This window comes from Drosophila bipectinata, chromosome XL (genome assembly GCF_030179905.1).
Source record: "Drosophila bipectinata strain 14024-0381.07 chromosome XL, DbipHiC1v2, whole genome shotgun sequence".
Taxonomy (NCBI): Eukaryota; Metazoa; Arthropoda; class Insecta; order Diptera; family Drosophilidae; genus Drosophila; species Drosophila bipectinata.
In genome coordinates, this window is record NC_091734.1 from 13,828,414 (window position 1) to 13,850,192 (window position 21,779).

Genomic DNA, 21,779 nt, shown 5'->3' on the forward strand with positions numbered 1-21,779 from the left:
ATGCATATCATGGGGCATACAATGTGTCACGCAGGCCTTCACTAATGTTTTTTCTTCAATTTTGTGTCCTCCTAGCTGGCTGCCTAGCTGGTTTCGGTAGATAGTTTTTTATGCCAGCGATTTCAGGCCATTCAGAGGTGTGTGGGGGTGTGTGTGATAAATTATGGAATTGTTATCCGGACAAGTGTTGGAAAATGGTTTTATATGCAAGTCAGCAATGGTGGTGGGATGGGAAGTGAGGCCCAGATTTGATTTTGAAGAGTGGGGGACTGTTGTGGCGGGGAATAATGGGAGATATTCAAATTCTATTCAAATACAGGTGTTTAGGATGGAGTTATTAAATCAGGCAGGAAATTACTCAACACTGGGTAGGCTTAAATGATAGAAGAAGTTCTTAATAAGTACAGTTGTTAAAGTACTTAAAGAACGAACTCAATACTTTCTAAAAAAAGTACTAAAAAGTACAGCTTCTTAGAGTATAGCCCTCAAACAACTCAAGATACTACGCAACACTGGTCAGACACGGTTTTCATAAAGCAAAGCTATAAAATTATTCAAGAAATTACACAGCACTGTAAAAGCAAAGATGAGAGAAGAAATATAAAAATCTACAACACTTAAAAGCACTGAAAAAGGGCAGAATAGTTCTTAAAAAGTACAGCTTCTTAGAGAACAGTTGGGAAAGGATTAAAGCTATTTTTCAAAGATGTCAAAGATGTCAAACAGAGGTTTAGTCAAAAAAGACTGAAAATAATACAAGTAATTACACAACACTGGAAAAGCAAAGATGTTTGGCAAAGTCTTAATAAAGTCAAGCTATTACTCTACTCCAAGCACTACTCCAACAACACAAACCCCTTCCCAACACTAAAAAAAGCATACATATCAGACAAAGTTTGGATCAAGAACGGATGCAAATGATTCAAGTAATTACACAACACTGTCTTCAGTGTTATTAAAGTACAGTCTCCAAATAACACAAGCTACTTGCCAACACTGAAAAAGCCAAGATATCGCAGCCAGTCCTAATCAAAGCAAAACAACTTTATTTTAAGTACCTCACAAGGCATACAAATTAAATTAAAGCAAAATATTTGCACTCTACAGTGCACAGTGCACGTATATATTGCATATCCTTTAGAAATCTTTGCCATTTACTATCAGTTACGCCTCAGCTTGTTCCATTTCCTCAAGTGTCTGCAACCTTGTGCTGCGAAGAAAAATGTCAATTTCCTCGAGAAAATGCTCCTCAAGATTTTACATGGAAACGGCAGTTGGGTGGGCGTTTTAGGGGGCGGGGGGTGGTAGGGCGGTGGGCTGTGTAAAAAGTCCTGAATGCAAGTCAACTAGTTGAAAGAGAGAGAGAGAGAGAGCCGACGAAAGCCAGGACGAAAGGGGTCCTGGGACATACTATACAAGCAAAACATAATTTACACGCCAATATCATGTCGTTTCACACTTGTGTGCGTGTGTGTGGGTGTTCGAGTGGGTGTGTGGGTGTGTGTGTGTGGACACCCCCTAGTCACTATCACACACACACGTATAAAAATGAGGTCAATAACAGGTAGATTATCAAATAACTATTACACATTGCGTGTTGTACGAGACATGAAGGCGAGTGGCGTTCAGGATGTGTTTGTGGTTCCAAACTGACAAAAATAATGTGCACCCCCAGGTCCTTGAGCTCCTAGACAGTGTTGGGTAGTGGGAGTAATGGGGTATTAGCTTTCCAAGTGATGTAATTAATTTGGGAAAGCATATGCCATTTCTCACAGTGCACTTGTGGTTACAAAAGCTCGTGATGCTGCATTGAGAAGCTACTGCCACCCCCCGGCATAAGTTGGCTTCGGTTCGGGACCGGGTCGTGTGGCTGGCAATCAACGCCTCCGCCATCGCCTTTCATCGACGACCCCATTTTCGGTGGCCCTTAGCCGGCAAGCGTGAAGGTCAATTTATCGCCTAATGACGTTGAACAATGACAAGGGATATATATATATATATGTTATAGTGCTGGTTGCTGCTTGGAAATTTAGCGCACATTTCAATTGATTTATTTGGATTTGGAATGGAAAAGCCTGACAGCGGATAAGCTCGAGATGGCCATAAATTAGGGAGCTGGAGAGGATAGTTTTTCAAGGCAACTTCGGCCAGGATATAAGGTGGAAATGATGGCTTATCGAATCGGAATGCTTTTTCGCCAGCAATTAACTAACAGTTAGATACTGTAATGTATCTGAAATCCTCAATTCAATGCACTTGCACAGCTACAGATACCAGATACCAGATACGGCTTAAACACAAAGCCCGCATTTGAGCCAAAATCCTATTTGGGGCCCTAAATGCCAAGCACAAACATTCGAGGCGTAACCATAACCAAGTTAGCAACATCCTGGTTCCGGTTATAGAAATGCGGTTAAGCATACAGCCTCCTGTCCCAGTCGTGCCGGTCGTCCTGCCAGTCCTGCCAGTCCTGCCAGCGTCTCATCCTTTAAGATCCTTCTTCGGTATTCGGCATTCCGTACTCCTGGATTCGGTATTCGGTTGTCGGTTTTTCGTCCTTGTCTTGGCCAAAAGAATTTGGCTTTCGGCACCGCCCCCCACCCCCACCCGTCGACTGGCTGGCTGGCTGCTCCTTTCGCCAGAATGTCGGCTGGGTAGGTGGACCACCTGGTACGATGAAGTCGCAGGATACAGAGAAATCCTGGCTCCAGGATTACCAATCCAGGAGTTGCGAGCTGCCAAAAACAAATACAGCAAACTGACAGAACAAACAGGGGAAAAAAAAGCACAGGACGAAAACAGGATAACAGGAGGGGGATGGGGGGATGGGGGGATGGGGATAGGGGGTTGGCGGAAGGAAAAATTGAATAGAAAGAGAAGAACTTATTGCTCGGCAAAGCGTGAAATGTTTACGAGCGAGTGACGATGGTGACTCAAGTGGAGAAAGCTGAGAAAGAGAAAGAGAGAAATGGAGAAAGGTGGAGAGGGGGGAAAGACAGCCGCGGCCTCGTAAAGAGATTTGGGGCCTACTACTAAAAAATCGTATCCCTATCCACGTCCTCCTGCCGGCACAATTGTAAAGAAAATGTTATTAAGGATTTTCTATTATGTAAGAAAAAAGGCGCTCTAAAAACACACACACACACACACACATAGACGCACTTGCTCCTGTTTGTGTATCTGTATGCATGTGTGTGTGTGTGGCGCATTAAGCACTTGACATATACACGCATTGGACTTGCATCCTTCTGATGTCTTTTGCTGTCTTTGACTTGCCACGAGATCCTTCTAGAAGAATACTCTTCCAGAAGCCGGGCCACAGGGCGTATGAGTAATGTATATCACAAGGATATATTTTAAGAAGAGAATATCTATAATTATATCTAGAATATCTAACTAGAATCTTGAAATCTTCTTCTACTATTTTTATAAAATTTTTCAAGACTAGACATCCTCATATTAAGTATACGCCTTGTAGGCCAGTGAGTGTATCTTAAATAGTTGCACATCTAGAATACTTTCTTGAGCTTTGGACGGGTTTTCATCTACTTAGTTTTCAAAGCCCCCGTTCTTCTCTTTGTGACAAGTCGATGACGGATGTATGTGTGTGTGTTTGTGTGTCCTTTATGTGCGGTAGTGTGTGTGCCAGCTCAAGGTTCATCTGCGAACATTAGTCAAGTCGGGCCAAAATGAGCGACCAAAAAGGCTCTCGTTGCAATGCGAATGTGAATTCGAGCCTGATTGTGAGTCCAAATGAACGCTGACGGACGTTGGAAGGATGCTGAAAGGATGGCTGATCCTTAAAGAGGACAGCTCGCGATTCGTCGCGTTTCTCCTCCTTTTTCACACTCTTGAGAAATGCCGAGACTTGAACGACACTTGGAATATTATATTGCTGGAATATATAAACTCCATAAAAATATTTTAAATTAAACTTTAAATAATTAATGTCTTAAACTATCTTACTGCCTTGCAAAGCTATGTTTTTTTTTTCTCCTCCAAGTATCCTTTAAGTTGGAGGACTCTTTAGATGAATGGCTGTTGCGCTCCACCTGACTCCAGCCATAAACTTTCTTTTTTTTTTTTTTTTCTCTCGCTTTTATTTTTTATTTTTATTTTATTTTATTATGTTTCATGCGGCGCTATGCTAAGGTATTATTTTCTCGCTATATATATTTTTTTCTCTTTTATTACATCTCGCAATGCTGTACTTTGACTTTAACAATGTCAGCCATTTTGTTCCTTTGTGGGGCTTGCAGGGAACATAAATGCCACGACTGACACGGGTAGGTGGTGGTAGGTGGCAGAAAACTAGGAAACCATCAGAGTGATGGCTTAGAACTGTAGAAGGAGTAGAAGGAGGTCCTTCTGCAATCTGTTGCAATCTTTTCGCGCAATTCGTCCTTCTGCTCGCTAGTCGATTCATCTTGCCAGCCTTCGTTACGCATTCTTTAATTGAATATTTATCTTGGCTTCCAAGGGAGCTCAACTACAGTGCGAGAAATTCAATGTTTAAAGTTAATTAAACATGCTCTCTAATGATTAATATTTCCCCTTTTTAAACCACGTCTATGAATGTCCTTTGAATGAGTCTCACCATCGGTTATGCATTGTAGTTGGGGCGGGGGGATATCCTTATACCGCCCTCGCATATCCTTATCCTTATCCTTGGTGCATATGCAATGCATCTAAATTGCTTTCGAGTTCTGTTTGTTGTTTGCGGTGAGAGTCGCATCTGCTTTGGCTTTGAGATTTACAGCTTTGTTGGTTTTCAGCTCAGTTCAGTTTGGGTTTGGGTTTCGGTTTGGATTCGGTTTTTGTTTGGCTTAGTTCGGCTTGGTGCCTGCCTCAATTCATCTATCTTTTTGTGGAGCATCTTCCATTGAATTTCTTTTGCACGTTAGAGAACTGCTCGAGATCCTTGCTTTGACATTTTAAATGTTATTTAATGGTCTCGCAACTTGACTGCAACCCGCACTCGCACTCGCACCCATAAATTCATTATTATTATTTTCCCTGTCTTGTTCGGCCCTAAGGCCAGGTCGAAGCAGTTTGCTCTTGATTTATATTGGCACTTTATAAGCAATTTATGGCCAGGAAGAAAATGCCAGCTTTATTGGTCATTTTCCTACAGTTGGCAATCGGAAGGTGAAAATATGACTCATATCATGGATGGCACAGCCTGGCCATTTATCTCTCTCCTATGTCATATCAATTAAAATGATAGATTGTGCAAATAAATTACTAATAAGGTGACATCCAAAAAAAAAAATGTATCAAGTACTTCCCGTCTCTCTTTTTAGTAATTATCTGTAAGTGGACTTCCTTGTTAACCCTTAACCCCTATGCTGGGCCGCGCCTTGCCTTCCATTGTCGCCACCGTCGTTTGGTGTTAATGCGCTTTTTCCTATCGCCAGGTGAACACTCGCCCTGCTGCCGGCTTCCCCTATTTATCACAACTTTAATCTGTGACACGGCCTGCACCCTTTTCACCCGCCCCTGCCACTGCCCCAGCCACTGCCACTGTCCCCACCCAGCAAACAGCTGCTAAGCCCTACCCGCGGCGATTTCTCGCTGTGTAAGTAAATCAACAAACAAAGCAAAGAGAACAACGGATAAAAAAAAGTATTAAAAAAAAAAAAAGAGTAAATAATTAAAAAAAGTTCTACAAATTACCGAGGGTCCTTCGGTTATCCTCCCTACAGGAGTTCCCTTTTCAGCTCCCTTTCACTGTAATTAAATGATGTTTATTAAACGTTTCGCCATTGTTTATGCCCCAAGTACAGGGTATGCTGGGTGCAAGAGGTGGATAGGTTTTCAGCTAAAAAGGGTATTACTAGGTACATATCTTGGGTATACAGAATAAAGACGTTTAATCCGTTCCTTTATCGGCTTTGCAGGCTTCAAAAACTCGAATTTTTATGAAAAAGCATGCTTTTTATGTCTCGCATTTGCTTTTTTCTGATTTATACGTAAAGAAGGCAAGAGAATGATAGGTTTTAATATATAATGTATATATTAGTTGGTATATATCTTAGGTATCACGTATAAAGAAATATATACCAAATTATTTTATGAAAGCATGCTTTTTATGTCGCGCATTTGCTTTTTTTTTAATCATACAAGAAAAAGCAAGAGAATGATAGGTTTCTATATAAAAAATATATTTAACGAGTTATATATATTAGGCAATACGTATAAAGAAGTTAAAACTAAATTATTTTACCAAAAAGCATGCTTTTTATTTCCCCTATGTGCTTTTTTGTGAATCTTACATAAAAAAAAGAGAATGACCTTATTCTATATACAAATAATATTGCGAGGTATATATTTTAGATATTATGTAAATAATACTAGGTGTATATTTTAGGTATTATGTAAAACTTATGAAAAAGCATGCTTTTTATGTCGCACTTTTGTTTTTTTTCTGAATCATACGTAGAGAAGGCAAGAGAATAATACATTTTTAGCTAAGAAGTATATTTCTAGGTATAAATAACTATTTTATCGGCTTTGCAGTCTTGAAAAGCTTGAATTTCTTTGCAAAAAGCATGCTTTTTTCTAATTTATATGTAAAGAAGGATATAGAATGATAGGTTTTTAGATATAAAGTATATTTTTGGGTATATATCTTTAGGATTATTCTTAAAGAAGTATAAACCATTATTTTATCGGCTTTGTTTGCTTATATTTTGAAAAAAGCATGCTTTTTATGTCACGCATTTGCTTTTTTTGTGAATTATACTAAAGAAGGCAAGAGTTTCTATCGAAAAAGCATATTTCTAGGAATATCTTACGTATTATATATAATGAAGTATAAACCGGTATATTATCGGTATATTTCTAGTATATAACAAAGCATAAAGTATATTACTAAGTATATATCTTAGATATTGTGCATATAGAAGTATAAACCGCTATTTTATCGACTTTTCATGCTTTAAAAATGTAATTCCTTTAAAAAAGCATGCTTTTTATGTGACGCATTTGCTTTTTTCCCAAGCCATACGTAAGGAAGCATAAACTTTTATTTTATAAACTCTTTAGCTTGCAAAAAATTCATTTCACATACAAAAGCATGCTTTTCAGGCGGCTCCTTTGCTTCGGCTGCGCTTTTTGCATTGCCAACAAACCACTTGAAAGTTTAAATAATGGCAAGACAAACAAAAGACAATTTGCGAATGAAATTAGACAGAAAGTATATAAGCAAGTACACTGAGTATATATAAATAAATACATATATTTTATATAACAAACAAGAGCGAGAGAGATAGAAAGAGAGAAAGAGAGAGAGAGACATCAAAGCAAAGAAAACCAAAAACCACAAAAATGCCGTCTACACGGCAGCTGCTTTTTGCTTTTTTGTGCTTTGTTGGTGTTTTGCGTTGTTGTTATTTTGAGGGCGGTGTCACGCCCACACATGACTTGCTCAAAGGGTATTGTCGGGGAGGGGCGGGGCAGATGGGCGGATGGTCTGATGGGCTGATGGGCGGTTGAAGTTCAGAGGTCGGATTGAAGGTGGCAGATGGGTCGGTTTAGTGGAAAAGCGGCAACACATCCGCTTGCCCTTGCGGCATATCCTGCAGTTTCCTTTTTGGCTCCCCCCCCCTCTCTCTTCAGGGGCGTAGCTTAATTTAAACAATTGATTTTTTTTTTCTTTTTTAGGATTTTAATAATTAATATTAAAGGTAGATAGATTTTTTTTTGGTGTCGAGTTAGAAAAAACAAAAAAGGTTAAGGGAGTATCTGGCCCCTCGACGCCCCTGAGTTCACCTGTCAGTTTGGCCAACAGCCACTCCATGCTAAAAAGGAGCGGAAGGATAAGAGGCATAGCGGTAAAGTGCCAGTAAAAGGGAAAACAACAAAAAAACACACAAATAATAGGATAAAGGAACGGGACCAGAGAGTACGTAAATTAACAAAACCTGCCACCAATCATGAGTGTGTGTGGGCAAGGATACACCTTAAGAAAATCCTTAAAAATATATAATATATTTTTGATATTAAGTAATATACTATAGAGTATCTACAAATTCGTTTTGAATAAAACTCTTGCCAGTTTAGTGGATATTTTTGGTCTGAAAAACGAGCAACAGGAACACTAACTTTTGTGGCGTGACGGTGTGCGTGCCTATATCGTGTTAGAGGATGGGGGAAATTAGTTTAGGGTGGCAGGATGGGCAGGCAGGATGTTGGGGGGGGGGCGTCGCATTTTTGAGATTCATAAACTTGCGTAGAGGTGTGTGGGTGTGTGTGTGTGTGTTAATTTCAAGTTGACTCCTCGTTTCAGTCGTTTAATTGGCCTGACTGACACTAAACACACACCCACACAGATACACCGAGATACACAGACACATGCAAGGCAAACAAGGACTCCCGGGGCGAAAAAATAAAAAAAAGCAAAAAAAAGCAACCTAAAATGAAATGAAGTTCATGCTTATGAATTAATGACGCAACTGGAAGACTAAAAAAAAAAAAGAAAACAGAGAGAGAGTGAGCTGGAGGGTTCATTGAACTTCCGCTGTGACTGGACAAAATTTCAATTAATTAACTCATTTCATATTCATCTTCATTAACCCGAAAATACAATACGAATGCGACCAATAAACCTAATTCAATAATTTATTGTCAAAGGACTGCCAAAGGACTAATCATGTTTTTGTATCGTTTCTAGTTTCCTCTGCATTTGTGTGTGTAACTGCAAGAGAATATTTAATTAATTAAATTTGTTAATTAAAACGATAAGCAGCCGGGCATTAAGGACTTTCATTATTATCGTCTTGAAACCGGGCCCTTTTTGTTTATTAACCAATTTAAATGCAAACCATAAATGTCACCGACGTCATTTTCACAATATTTTCCATCCGCATCCAGATTTTTGCGTGAAAATTACAAAGTCATTTCAGTGTGGCGATCCTTGTGGAATGATTACCTCATCTCTCGTATAATATTTACGGGCCACACTTTATTAATGCTGTGCAAATACTACTGGCCACACACACTCGTCCTTAAACACACACATGCGTATATTTGCGGAGAATAAATTGAAGAGAAAAGCGAAAAAAATATTCCACGTTGACTGACGGTTGAAAGTCAAAAGGCGATAATTTCATTTACAACTGTCGCCACCCATCTGCATGGTGGGTGGGTGATGGGTACACATTATGTGCCACAACTCTACATAAACTTTACTATATATGGGCTACTACCTGATCCACCCACCACCCCTTTTAATTTTATTTTTCTTTCCTTTTTTTTTTGTCAATTTATTGATACCCGCCAAAAGCGAAAGGCACACACAAAAAAATATGCATGGCTGTGGAAAAGCGAAAAGCGTAGCCATAAAAATGAAACTGAAAATGAAGGAAAATTGCCGCTGGGGGGATAGTAGAAGTAGAAATGTGAGGGCAGGGCAGGACAGGGCAGGGCAGGGCAGGGGGCGTGGCGGCTCGAGTTAAGGCATTTGTCAACACAACGCTTGTAATTTTTTGTGCGTTTCTTTCTCATTGTTGGAGGTAGCACTGGGCATATGCTTTTCAAGGGGAATTCTATTGACGAAAGTTAGAGGTTTTAATATTTAAATAGTCGGGGTTTTATGTTTCATAAAAGGAGGTGTAATTCTTTCTTTTACGAGAAAGTATGAGTAAGATCTGAGAGAAGTAGCGGGTATTGCATAGCTATGAGGTCTGAATTAATCAAATTTATTGGATGCCACTCTGGTTTATGAAAGAAGTCTAAGAAGTACAGGGTATTGGGAATCTTTTTTGGGATTTTATAAAAATTCATAGAAGTACCGGGTATTATTCACCAAAGAAAGGGTGTAGTATCTATTAGAGTTGAGTTTATTAAGACTGAAAAGAAGTTTAAGAAGTATCGGGTATTTTATCGCTTTTTTTTATGAAAAGTTATAAAACTCTAAAGAAGTACCGGATATTACACAGCTATTAGGTCTTAGATATTTAAGTATCTTCATGGCCATGTGCTTTATAAAAGAAGTCAGTAAAGTACTGGGTATTAGATAGCTTTTTAGGCATTTTTAAATTTCAGAGAAGTACGGGGTATCCATAGGTAAGATATGCTTTGTGGTTTGTGGTATGAAAAATATTAAAATTTCTATGGAACTTTTTAAGAATATGACTTATAAAAGAAGTCTAAGAAGTACCGGGTATCAAATCGCTATTTTTTTAATAAACTATACAGAACTGCTGTATATCATATAGGTAAGATATTCCACAAGGCCTGAAATCCCTAAATATTTCATGAAAAAAAGTGAAGTAATATCCCTAAGTGATATTTCATAAGTACCGGCTATCATACCTCTTTTTTTTATGGAAAGTTAAGAACCTCTTGAGAAGTACCGGGTATCATAGCAGCAAATAAAAGCTATAAGGCCTGATATGCCAAAAACAAAGACTGGTACCAGAGTAGTATCTCATAAGTACCGGGTATCTTTTAGTCGAAAAACAGCAAACTATCTCCTGCCAAAATGTCCTGTCCTCCCGCTCATTTTTTTCTTTTTTTTTTATAGTTCTTGATTTTATTTACTATTTGCTTGGCTGCGGGTGTCAAGAGGTGGCTGTGGGAGGCGGAGAGTGGGAAGTATGCCAAGTCAGCCGGATGCCAGGACACGCTTATCCTTCGACTTTTGCTCCCTTCTCCGCTCCACTCCACTCCACTCCACTCCATGGAGGAGACTCGGCCTGGGCTCTCGTTACGGACGAGCTGTGGAGAACGCGTAAAGCGTAAACTACAAATTGTTTTGTAGTTGCTTCAAATGCGACTTGTACCTTGCCGTTTTTCTCGCTTTCTTGCTTATTTTTGTTGAAGCAACAGCAATTGGCTTCATTTTTATTGGCAGTTATGGGGGGCAGGAGCAGGAGCAGGAGCTGAAGCAGGTGGCAGGTGGCATGTGGACAGGTATGTATGTATGTATGTGTTTGTGTGCCTCGATTGGGGCAACTTCGTTACGCTCCTTTTATTTTTATTTTATTTCATACACGGGGTTTCCCTTTTTTCTTCACATTTCTTGTGTCCTTATTCACTCCGTCTTTCATTTATTTGACCTCTCCACGTGTGGGTGGGTGTGGGTGGATGTGTGCAGGTGTGGGCAGGTGTGGGCAGGTGTGGGTGTTTGCTCACGTAATTCCCTAATTAAATACTTAAATTGTAATTGCTTTCGAACGTTTCATGAGACGACAGGCGGGCAGAGAAAGCGGGCAGGACCAAGGACCAAGGACCAAGAGTCGCCTTCTGCTTTTTCTTTCGTCATTAAAACGCACAGGTGGCTCATATACCACCTTTCTGGTACTTGTATATATAGCAGTACACTTGTAGCTTACATATATCGCCACAAGTCCATTGAAAAAGGATCAGGATGTGTGTCCTTCTCTGTATGTGTATGTGTGTGTCTGTGTGTGGGTAAGGTGTAACCCAACTAAAAGATGTGTCCGCATCATGTTTTCAATTTCAATTGAATCCAAAAATCCAGCTGAATAATTCAGCAGCCGACAGACATCCATCCAATCAAATCGAATCACCTTTAATTGAACGAAAACAAATCAAGCTACTCTCATATTGATTCTAAACCAATTAAATTAAACGAAAATATTCCCCAAAATATTCTCAAAATCTCAAAAGTGATTTTAGTTGTCACTATTTTAAAGTGTTAATTGCTTCGCATCTCCGTTTAAAAATAATAAAAAAAAACAGGGAAAACCGGAAGCCTGTTGCGAGTAGCTTATTGTGCGACCATTAAGTCATCGCTTTAATTTTAATTGCCCTCGACTTAGCTGACGCCGCTGTTGACCCCGAGAACGGTGAGAGTCGCGCTCACCTCTGACCCCCGCCCCGGCCCGCCTGCCTGCTTGTCTGCCTGGTCGTGTCCTCCTGTGTCCTGCATCCGGGCCACGTTTTTATGTACTTTTAAGTGCGCAATTAAAGGTCAATTGCCAGCCTGGCCAGCCGGGCTGGACTCGGCCTGAAGTAGCCCATAAACTAGTCAAAAGTGTGGGCTTTGTTCTTTCTCTTATTTTTTTTTTGGGAATAACTATGATTAAATGAAATATTTTATTAAGAGCTTTTTTTTTTGACGAAAACTTTCTCTTTCTCAAAAACAGAACTCCAATTGGAGTTTCTTGAGGGCTCTCTTTCTCTCTCGATCTCTCTTAAGGCTCACAAAGATCATAGCATACATTTTCGGGCCTTGCGTTCTCCATTTCTATTTTGTTTCTCTTTCAAAACTCTCTCTTTTTTTGTCTCAAAAAACAACTCTCTCTTGTGATCTCTCTGGCAGCCCACAAAGATTATAGCATACATTTTTGGGCCCTGCGTTCTTCATTCCCATTTCGTTTCAAAATCATATCTTTATAGCTCGTTGATATATTATCAGGGCTTTTCGCCAAAATTGGACAATGGGTACACACTGGTTTCGATTAAAGTGCGGCATTTTGCATTATTTAGGCCATTTAGAATTTTGTGAACTTGACCTCACAGCAGCCTTTTTTTTCCCAACTTTTACTCGTGGCGACAAGCAGGCTGTCCAGCCAACTCACTTTTTCTCACAAATTCCAACAAGATCTGCTGAATTGTAAGTACTTAGTTCAGGAAATTGTGAAATCATAAAACATAAGCACCTGGACATATTCCCCGGTAGCTTCCGAGCCCATCCCAGTGCCACATCCTCAGATCCCACTAGAGATCCCACCGACTCTAACCTACAAACCATGAACGAAAAATCAAGCACGCTGGCTTCGTCGGAGAACCTGATCGAATACCGGGCCGGGCGAATGGTGCTCCAGGGCAAGACGGTGCAACCGGACGAGCGCAAGGGCCTGCTATTCTTACGCCGCTGGGCCGATAACGAGATACACTTCCACTGGATGGACCGTCACTCGGGCGAGATCGAACTGGACGTGATTGCCAATGCCGGGACGCTGGAGTTTCGCCGCGTGGAGGAGTGCAAGACCGGGCGGGTCTATGTGCTCAAGCATGTGGGCTTGGTGCGACGCTACTTCTTCTGGATGCAGGAGCCGTTTCCGGAGCACGACGCCATCTTTTGCAAGAAGGTGAACTCGTTGATTTCCAGCGCCAATCGTCGCCGGGTCGAGTCGGCTGCCGCCGAGGGGGACGTGGACACCGAATCGGAGCCCCGCACCGATGCCGAGGAGCTGGCAAGTGCCGGCAGTCGCGGTGGCGGCGGCTGCGATATTCCCGACGACGATGTGCTCTTGGCGGAGAACCCGTTCGCCAATGCCCCGGAGTCGGAGCTGATTTGGCCGGAATACTTTGGCCGTGAGTCGCCTGTGGACTTGACGCCAGTCGATGTGACGCCCTTCCTGGAGGTCCAGCACCAGTACGGGGAGGAGACGCACCAGTATGGGGAGGGGGATGTGCCGATGCCGCAGTTGGACTTGGCCCAGGCCCTGCGCTTGGAGTGGGATTCGGCCATCAATGTGCTGCTGACCTCGGCTTCCTACCGCCAGAGACTGATGGCCCATCTGCCGGTCGACCCGGAAGACGATCCCACCGATCCGGAGTGGCCCAACGAGCAGTGCCGCATCATAGACGAGAACTTGCACTCGCCGCACTTCTACGAGGCGATGGAAACCTTTCTCTTCGGCTTCCAGGCAGGAGTCATGGGCTCGGTCGTGGAGATGATCAATCCCAACAATAGTGAGCTGCTGGAGGCCGCCCGGGCCGGTGATCTCGAAACCTTCATGCGTCTCCTGCATCGCGATGAGATGTCCGAATGAGGCAAAGTGTCTCATAAATAAGTCACAAGCCCACAACCCCACCCCCACATAAAAAAAAAAACCAAAAAAAAGGACGAAGACCGATATGGAAGAAGAGTAAGGATAAAGAATACAAAATGCAATAACTGCTTGACTCCGAGTCCTCGCCGCTCCCCTTTCCAGAGTTACGAAGATAAATGAGATGCCATAAGTTAGACGACAACTTGCACAACTTTCTCCGGACAATGGACGGGGACAGGAGCAGGGCAGGGAGCATGAAAAAACTGAAAGAACACTAACAATTGATATAAAATACACACAAAACTCACAAAAAAAAACAAAATGAAGGGGCCAAAGGAAGTTGGGGACACAAAAAAACAAAACAACAACAACAAAAGAGACACAAAGAACAACAAAAATAAAGACAATAATGAAAAGAAAGAAGCATTTTTAAAAATAGTTGTAAACTGCAACGGGGAGTACTTTTCAGTTTCAGAGTTTAAGAGTTTCCAGGAAGAGTTTCCTGGCGGCCTGCTCTTGCGCCTCATTTGTATGGCTCTCGGGCCTCTCTTTTTCAACCTCCTTGCCGCCATTTGAGGGCACCCTTGGCACCCGAAAACTTTCTCAACGTTGTTTTAATGAAACTAAGTAAGCGGCAAAATGGAGGGCCCTGCCAGCGATTGAGGTGCAGAGCGGTCTTGGATGGGTGGCAGATAAAGCACTCCTTTTTGGCCAGAAGATACCAGAATATTCTACAAAGTTGTTGCATTATGTCATAGTTGGTTAAAAAGAAAGAAGAAGCATAAAACAGGCTAGAAAATGGCTGCCAAATCAAAAGTCTCATCTTGATGACTTGCTTTTTTCGGCTTTTCTTTCGTTTTTTCTTTCTCCAAAGTGTGGCCATAAGTGCTTAAGACCTAAGCCTTTAAGTAAGTGTGGCTGTAGTTTTACTATTTTGGGATTTTTACAAAACTTTGCATTTAAATGAATGTTGCACCACTGTTGCAGGTAAAAGATGAAAGCCGATTTCATGCTGCAATTAGAATTTGCACAAAATTTAAATAAATATGTGGATATTTGCATAAAAGTAAGGCAAAGTGTGCAACATTTTATTTAATTTTTGCCGCATTTTCCACTACCATAATAAGGCCACCCCTCCCCTCTGCAGCAGCCATAAAACTTAACATTGCCATAAAAATTACTTAAAACCCAACCAACAAGCAGCTTAAATATGCCGCTTATTGATGTTCTCCTACAACGAAGCAAATGCAATAATAGTTAAGAGTTGAAAGCATTGGGGAGTTTTTCCGCTTTTCCAGCATTTTCTCTTCTCCACTTCCCTGGCTCTGCAACCAGAACTCGAACTCGAACTCTATTTCCATATACATCTCTGTAACTGTAGTCCTGGTCCTGGTTCTGGTTCTGGTCCTGGTCCCTCTCCTTTGTTGCTATGCGTGTTGCATACTAATTTCAAAAATTTGCCATTACATTTGTAGTTGGCACTACACTCTACACAGTTACTGCTACTGTTTTTTGCCATTTTTTCTGGTCCTTGGCCCAGACCTTTGCCTTTGTCGGTTTGCTGCCATCTTGAATTACGTAAACATTCACAAACTGGGCACAAGCTGAGCCTGGATCCTTGATACAAGCCTTGATAGAGGCTGCAACTGAAACTGATGGCTCCTGAAGGGGGGGGGGGGCTGTGTAATTTGCACCAGTTAACGGTTTGATCTGCGATCGCGAGTTGGGCGTTTATTCACCATAATCTGCTCAAGTGTTCTATTGACGTGACTTTCTTTCAGTCGTGCTGAAGTGGTTGTTATCGAAAATAGCAATCAAACCAGTGAATCTGAAGAAGATTTTCGAACTGGTTTTTGATTATCTATGGGTTGTATTTAACGTTTCGATGATTTCGATTTAGTTGCGGGCGATGCGAGATGAGGAGGTGGAACTCATGAGTTACAGACCAGTATAATTCTTGCGAGCAACAGACAAAAGGCATCGCGGACGATTCAAGCCGATGGTACGACGATGACGCGATTCAGGTGACTCGCGGTGCTGACTGACGGCGCGCACTACTGCGGGAAGATCTCACCGCGGCACCAGTGATCATCGGCGGCGTGTTCTCAGCCGGCACAACATTCAAATATTTCTCATATCGCGCGTGACATAACAGCTATATGAATAACGGAAAATCTGAAGTACAGAAAGGATGATCAAATGACTACGAGTTCTAACGTTTAATCATTTCTGTGTTTTCTTAAAGGAGCTTTTTCGACCATCTTCGAAGTACGGTGTTCTCCACCGCTGTGCGTACAGCAGCATAACTAGGTATACGGCGAAAAAGTTAACGATGGCGCTAACAATGCGTGACAGCGAGCTAGTGGTTTCTGATTACAGTGATAGGCGGCATTTCTGTGGCGCCTACCCATGGCGACCTGGTTCCCCATTCGCGACTCTATGATTAGACGACCCGATATTCTTTATGAAGATGTTATGACGACGAGATCAGTTGTTTGGCGGTTGGGCGATTTGAAGTGAAAACGTGACGTTCGCTGTAAACTCGGTAAGGACCGTGGGGAAAAGGATGAGAAGGGTTTCGTCTCCGCCAGGATAACAATAGAATGTCGCCGCTGAGCTTTGTTCGTTCTGGCAAGCCAGAAAGTTAATCCAGTTGCGAGAAGCAATGAATAAATTGTCCCGAAAACGCATTCCAAAATATCCTAAAAAATAAATATAATCGATATTACATTATCCTTGTAAGGATACGCTTCAAATTATACACATATATCTCCCTATTTTAAAGATATCTGCTATCTGATTCGGATTTAAGCTGGCAATTACTGAATTAAACAAGTCTGCAGGTGATACTGCCATTGTGGGGTTAAGTTTAACCCCCTGTAGCCCCCACACTCTCTCTCCGAAAAAGTGCATTTAACAAATTAAAATCGCAGCCACCACGACCGCCAAACGAAATGGCCATAAAGGAGGATCTGCAGGGTGACTGTCTCTTTTATTTAAAAATTGTTTTCGCCACCCACTTGGGTCACCACGGCCCACTGGCCGATGCCCAATAATGATGTTGGCAGGACCTCGCTCTCATTTTTTGTTTTTTTGCGAGTGGCTGGGAAATGCAATCCAAGCCGGAACTGACACGCACAAAAGGATATGCAACATTCACTAATAAATTTCATATTTATGTAGAACACAGAGTGCAGCACACAGGATGTCTACACAGGACAATGGCCGGGACTGGCATTCGGAGGACGCCCATTCCCAGTCCCATTCCCAGCCCAAATATAAACGTGAAATTGCCGGTTCAGGGATGTTTGGTTTGGTGTGTGTGGATGTGGGTGTGTTTGGGTGTGTGGGTGCGGTTGGGAAAGCAAACATTCAAAGGGTGTGACAAAGGACATGGGAGTGGGTCCTGACAATCACGGCCAGGACACAAAAATGAATGCGACCAGAGGCAATAAAAACGAATCGAAAATGAACCGATTGCATATTAATACTAAATTATTGATATATTCCCCAAAAAATGGATAAAAACTAATAAAGGATTGAATATATGATAGCCAGTACTCATCCTTGCAATAAATTACTGTTATTTGGGGAAAATAAATACTAAATAAATATTAAGTTCACGATAGATTACCAGAAAGTGTATAAATATTAATAATTACTAGAATATACAATACCTGGTACTCATTCTTCCACAAAACTTTGGAAATATAATACTAGATTAATACTAAACTAACGATAAATTATCAGAAGATCTAAAGAACTATAAATTAATTCAATATACGATACTCGGTACTCATCTTTTTATAAAAATACTGTATTTTTGTCGAAAATATAATACTAAATTGTTGAAATATACTAATACAGTGTAAAAATACCAATAATGGCTAGAATATTACCTTTATTTGGCGCGAATAAATACTAAATAAATGCCTAATTCCCAGAACTAATAATGACTGGATTATACAATACCCGGTACTTGTTCTTTCATAAAACTACTGCTATTTGTCACAAATAAATACATGATTAGTACGAAATATCTATATCTGTTTATATATACCAAAAATACTATAAAATACTGTACAAATACTAAAAATGACTTGAACATACGATACGCGGTACTCATCCATTCTTTTAAGTCTTGGTTTTTGATGCAAATAAATACTAAACTGCTTATATATACCAAAAGAATATATAAATACTAAAATTGAATTAAATATACGATACCCGGTACTTCTATCGCCTAAAATTACTCCAATTTGATAAAAGTAGATACAAAATTATTGATATAACCTCCAAAAAAGCATTGTACTTTTAAATGTTTAGTATTCGATAACTGGTACTCATACTTTAAAGAAAATACTGTTGTCTCGAACAAATAAATACTAAATTATTGATTATAGATAGACCTACTTGACTATACGATACCCTGCTCTCAACAATCTTTAAAACTATCCATGATTTTGTCACAAATCGTTGAACCAGAAGCCCTCAACGTAAACCACATCACTTCAGCAATCAATTGAAAATAAAATTGATTTGATTTTTGTTCCAATTATGAATTACATTTAACGAGCGATAGGATGGGATGAGGGGGTTTTAATTTTTGCACCAACTGACTAATTAGCATAATAGGAAATTATTAACAACTGTTTTGAATTTACCTTAAACTCCATAAATATTTATGCCATCACTTATTCATGGAGCTTTAATATTTACGCATTTAAACACTCTGCCAGGCAAATGAAAACAATGTAACCTAAATAATTGATGCAATAAATGGTGGAACTTCCACTCTGTGCCGAAAAGCATTGTCTAACACCTTGCTGGGCTTCGGTGGCCCTGAAGCTCGTGATTATTTTCCAACCATTATCCATTAATGAGCTGAAAAACAGGAGACAGGAGACAGGACACGACGACTAATCCCCCGAGCTGGCAAAATAAAAGCTTACAGCGTCGCATAATATTTATTTAAATTATTAAAGAGTTTTCTCTCCTTTTTCTGTGTCTATTGTGGGGCACAAACAGGCTTTGTTGATTAAGGAATTACACAGTTTACAGTATTTAAGCAAGAAATCGAGAGAATACATCGTATATACAAGGATATACACACCAGATCCACCATATAGTATATGTATATATTTTTCAATTATTAATTGATGTAAGGAGTCCTGGGCCTGAGCTTGTTTGTTTTTCTGTTTGCCTCTGGCTCGTTTTATTTGCCTTTTGCTCCCAATTGCCTTTGGTTTTATAAGGATAACTATGTGTGTGTGTGTGTTAGTGCAAGGATCTCTGCGTGTATGTGTGTGTGTGTGTGTTTGCCAAGCCAAATTCAAACTTGAGCACTTGACATTTCACGCTTGCATAGATGGCACTTGGTAGGCAAAAACCGTCAGTCGAAACCGAAGCAGAATCCCAAATGCATTTGGCTTTGCAACATGTAGCCTGCCTCCCCCCGTTTTTTTTTTGCAACATCCCTCCCAGCCACTCTAATGCCCCCCCCTTTTGGTTTGAGAGCCCCAGCTGACACTGATGATGTGCTATTTATTTTTGGTCTAGGCTCTTCTGTCCTCGCCATTTGCGATTTGCGATTTGCCATTCGCCCTGCTGCGTTGATTAAACATTTGTGTTATGAAATATATATATGTACATATATGCTATAGGATGTAGGATAGGATCAGAATACATGCAGGAGTGGGCTTGGAGCGCCCTCATCTACTTTATATGCATATGACGCTTTTGATTGCTGTTTACTGGCTGTGCGCATCCCTTTGGCTTGCAGTTTTGATCCTTTAATAGAATATTTAATTTTAATTACAAACATTTGATTTCCCACTTCAGTCATCGTAGTCGTCGTTGCTGCACCATCGCTGCCAGTTGCCTTTAAAAATGCATGAATCGTAAATGCACCAAAAGAAATTATTATAAAAAGTTATTAAAGAAAAATGATTATATTTCATGACTAAATTCTAGAAGATATCAAAAGAAAAGACCTCTAACATTTGCATTTTTTTCAAGTTTCGATTAATTTCTCTCTGTGCATCTCTACTAGTCTGTGTATGTGTGTGTGTGTTTTGAATGCGTGTGTGCCTGAAAGCATAAGCCGGCCAAGTTGAGCGAGACTGCGACCGAGACAAGAGCCAAGTTACTTGGGGCTTTTGTCAATGCCACGATGACTGCGACTATGACGAGGCATGAGGATGACTTCTTTAGCTTTCTGCAGTGCTTATGGAGGCCATTTGCCACGCCCCCACCTCCAGGCAATGCAATGACCTCCAGCCAGGAGTTGGGGCCAAAATGGAAACCAAAACCTATTCATGTATGAAGATAGGTGATGGTGTGGTGGTGGTGTGGTGGTGTTATCTTAAAGACCGCCTTAATCCCCATGACCGAGAAGATAAAACTTTATTTAATCGCTGAAATGTAAGAGACTTGCCAAAGTATTACAAAACTTTTTAAAATCTTTAAACCTCTTTAAGTAGGGGGGAAGGCTATCTATACTCATAGACTGTTCTAATCAAATAACTAATTTAATTCCATCTTCTTTTCATTTCAGGTGAGTGTTATCCCTAGACAAATATGCAATTTGCACGTAAGTTGTCTCCCTTTGCAAATACAGATCCATCATCGGGGCTTATGGTAGACCTCCCTCCTTGGACGGAGGAGATTTGCCTTAACGGAGAATATAATTCCAGAGATTCGTGGCGCGTTCCATTTGTCAATGTGCAGCACGTACTCAATCTTCTGGCTTGTCAAACTTGCCAATGTTGCAACCGAAAAAATGTTTCATCTTGCCCCAAGATGAGTGCCAGGAGGGAGGAGGGTTTTTGAGAAAAAAATATCAGAACTCAAAGACAGTCAGTATTAGTAGCAAGTCAGTATTTTCTGGCATTTATTCATACCCGGTACTTGTGGCTCTCCCTGTTTCATCCCTGGAGGAATATCCTACATCCCTGGATGTATTTTTTTTTTTTTTACTTTAGTTTGCCTCTAGGGGGGATTCCTTATCGTTGCTCATCCAGCATTTTTTTTTTTTTGTACTTCCTCCACGTGCCACAAGATACGTGAGTGTGTGGGTTTATTAGGGAACTGTTGTGTGGGTTACTGGCTGTGTGTCTGGGTGTTTGGCAAATACTCGTCTATAGTTTCGTGTGCCACAAACAAAACAACAAAAAAAAAAACAAAAAATCATCTGCCCCGTCCAGATGATTCTATTAGCCAAACAAACACACCGAGCAGAAGGGTACGGATCGATGGGCCGCCAATGCACCCAGAGGCATTGAACAGACTGGCTGGAGTGTCCGGAGTGGGTGCTCCGATGGCGCTCTAAAAATATCAACATATTTCATTCTGGCCTGTATCCTTGGTGGGTCCTTTCTGCTGCTCGGCACATAACTAAATTACAAGTTGCCAATAATAGTGTGGGTGTGTTGCTGTTTCTGTTCCTGTTTCTGTTTCGGTTTTGGTGTGTGTCAGTGGCAAGGAGCACAAAGGACACGTCGCTCCGTCAGCTGTCCATCCGATGCGCTGCGCTGGTCACTTGCTGGCTTTTTCCTCTCCCCGCCCTTGGCCCTTATTTCCTCCCTCCCCCCCTAACTTTTTCCCCCATTTTCCAGCAGCAGGAAAGTGCTTTCATTGCCTTTCACAGTCGAGTTGCTCTAATAATGCAAATACAAAATAAGTAAATAGTGTGCAGTGCAGTCAAGAACTCAAATAAACTCGACTTTAGTTCATGAAAGTCACTGTCGAAAATAGTTTAGTGGGTTTTAGGTTTATTCGGAGTTCATTTTGAATGAATTCTTATTATATTTAGTGCTTTTATCGGTGAAAATTATTTGAAAAGTAGGAAAATATAACTTTGGGGAGTACTAGGCATCATAAAATCTCGTAATCTGTTCAGTTATTTGAGAGTTTCTTTCTTCTGGTGTTCATTTATCTTGGTGTTCATTTTTCTGGTGTTCATTTTAAAATAAAGCTTTAAATGAACTATTTTTAATCGTAGGAGTGCATATAATAGGGAAGAATGAA

General features: G+C 40.8%; 2 protein-coding genes across 9 annotated transcripts in view; both read left to right on the forward strand.

Annotated features, from left to right (window-relative positions):
- rg (A kinase anchor protein rugose) overlaps window positions 1-21,779 on the forward strand; it is a 152,771-nt gene that overhangs the window by 26,729 nt on the left and 104,263 nt on the right. The window lies entirely within an intron of this gene.
- Window positions 12,444-14,129, forward strand: Rpn13R (Regulatory particle non-ATPase 13-related). 2 transcript variants are annotated; one of them, XR_011443232.1, is made up of 3 exons: window positions 12,444-12,586; window positions 12,653-13,847; window positions 13,914-14,129. XR_011443232.1 is itself a non-coding variant. In XM_070281481.1 (2 exons), the coding sequence occupies exon 2, from the start codon at window positions 12,723-12,725 to the stop codon at window positions 13,749-13,751; it is 1,029 nt and encodes a 342-aa protein (XP_070137582.1). In that variant the 5' UTR covers window positions 12,444-12,586; window positions 12,653-12,722; the 3' UTR covers window positions 13,752-14,129. The 2 variants fall into 2 exon arrangements, 1 of the variants encoding a protein (XP_070137582.1); XM_070281481.1 differs by having other exon boundaries at window positions 12,653-14,129.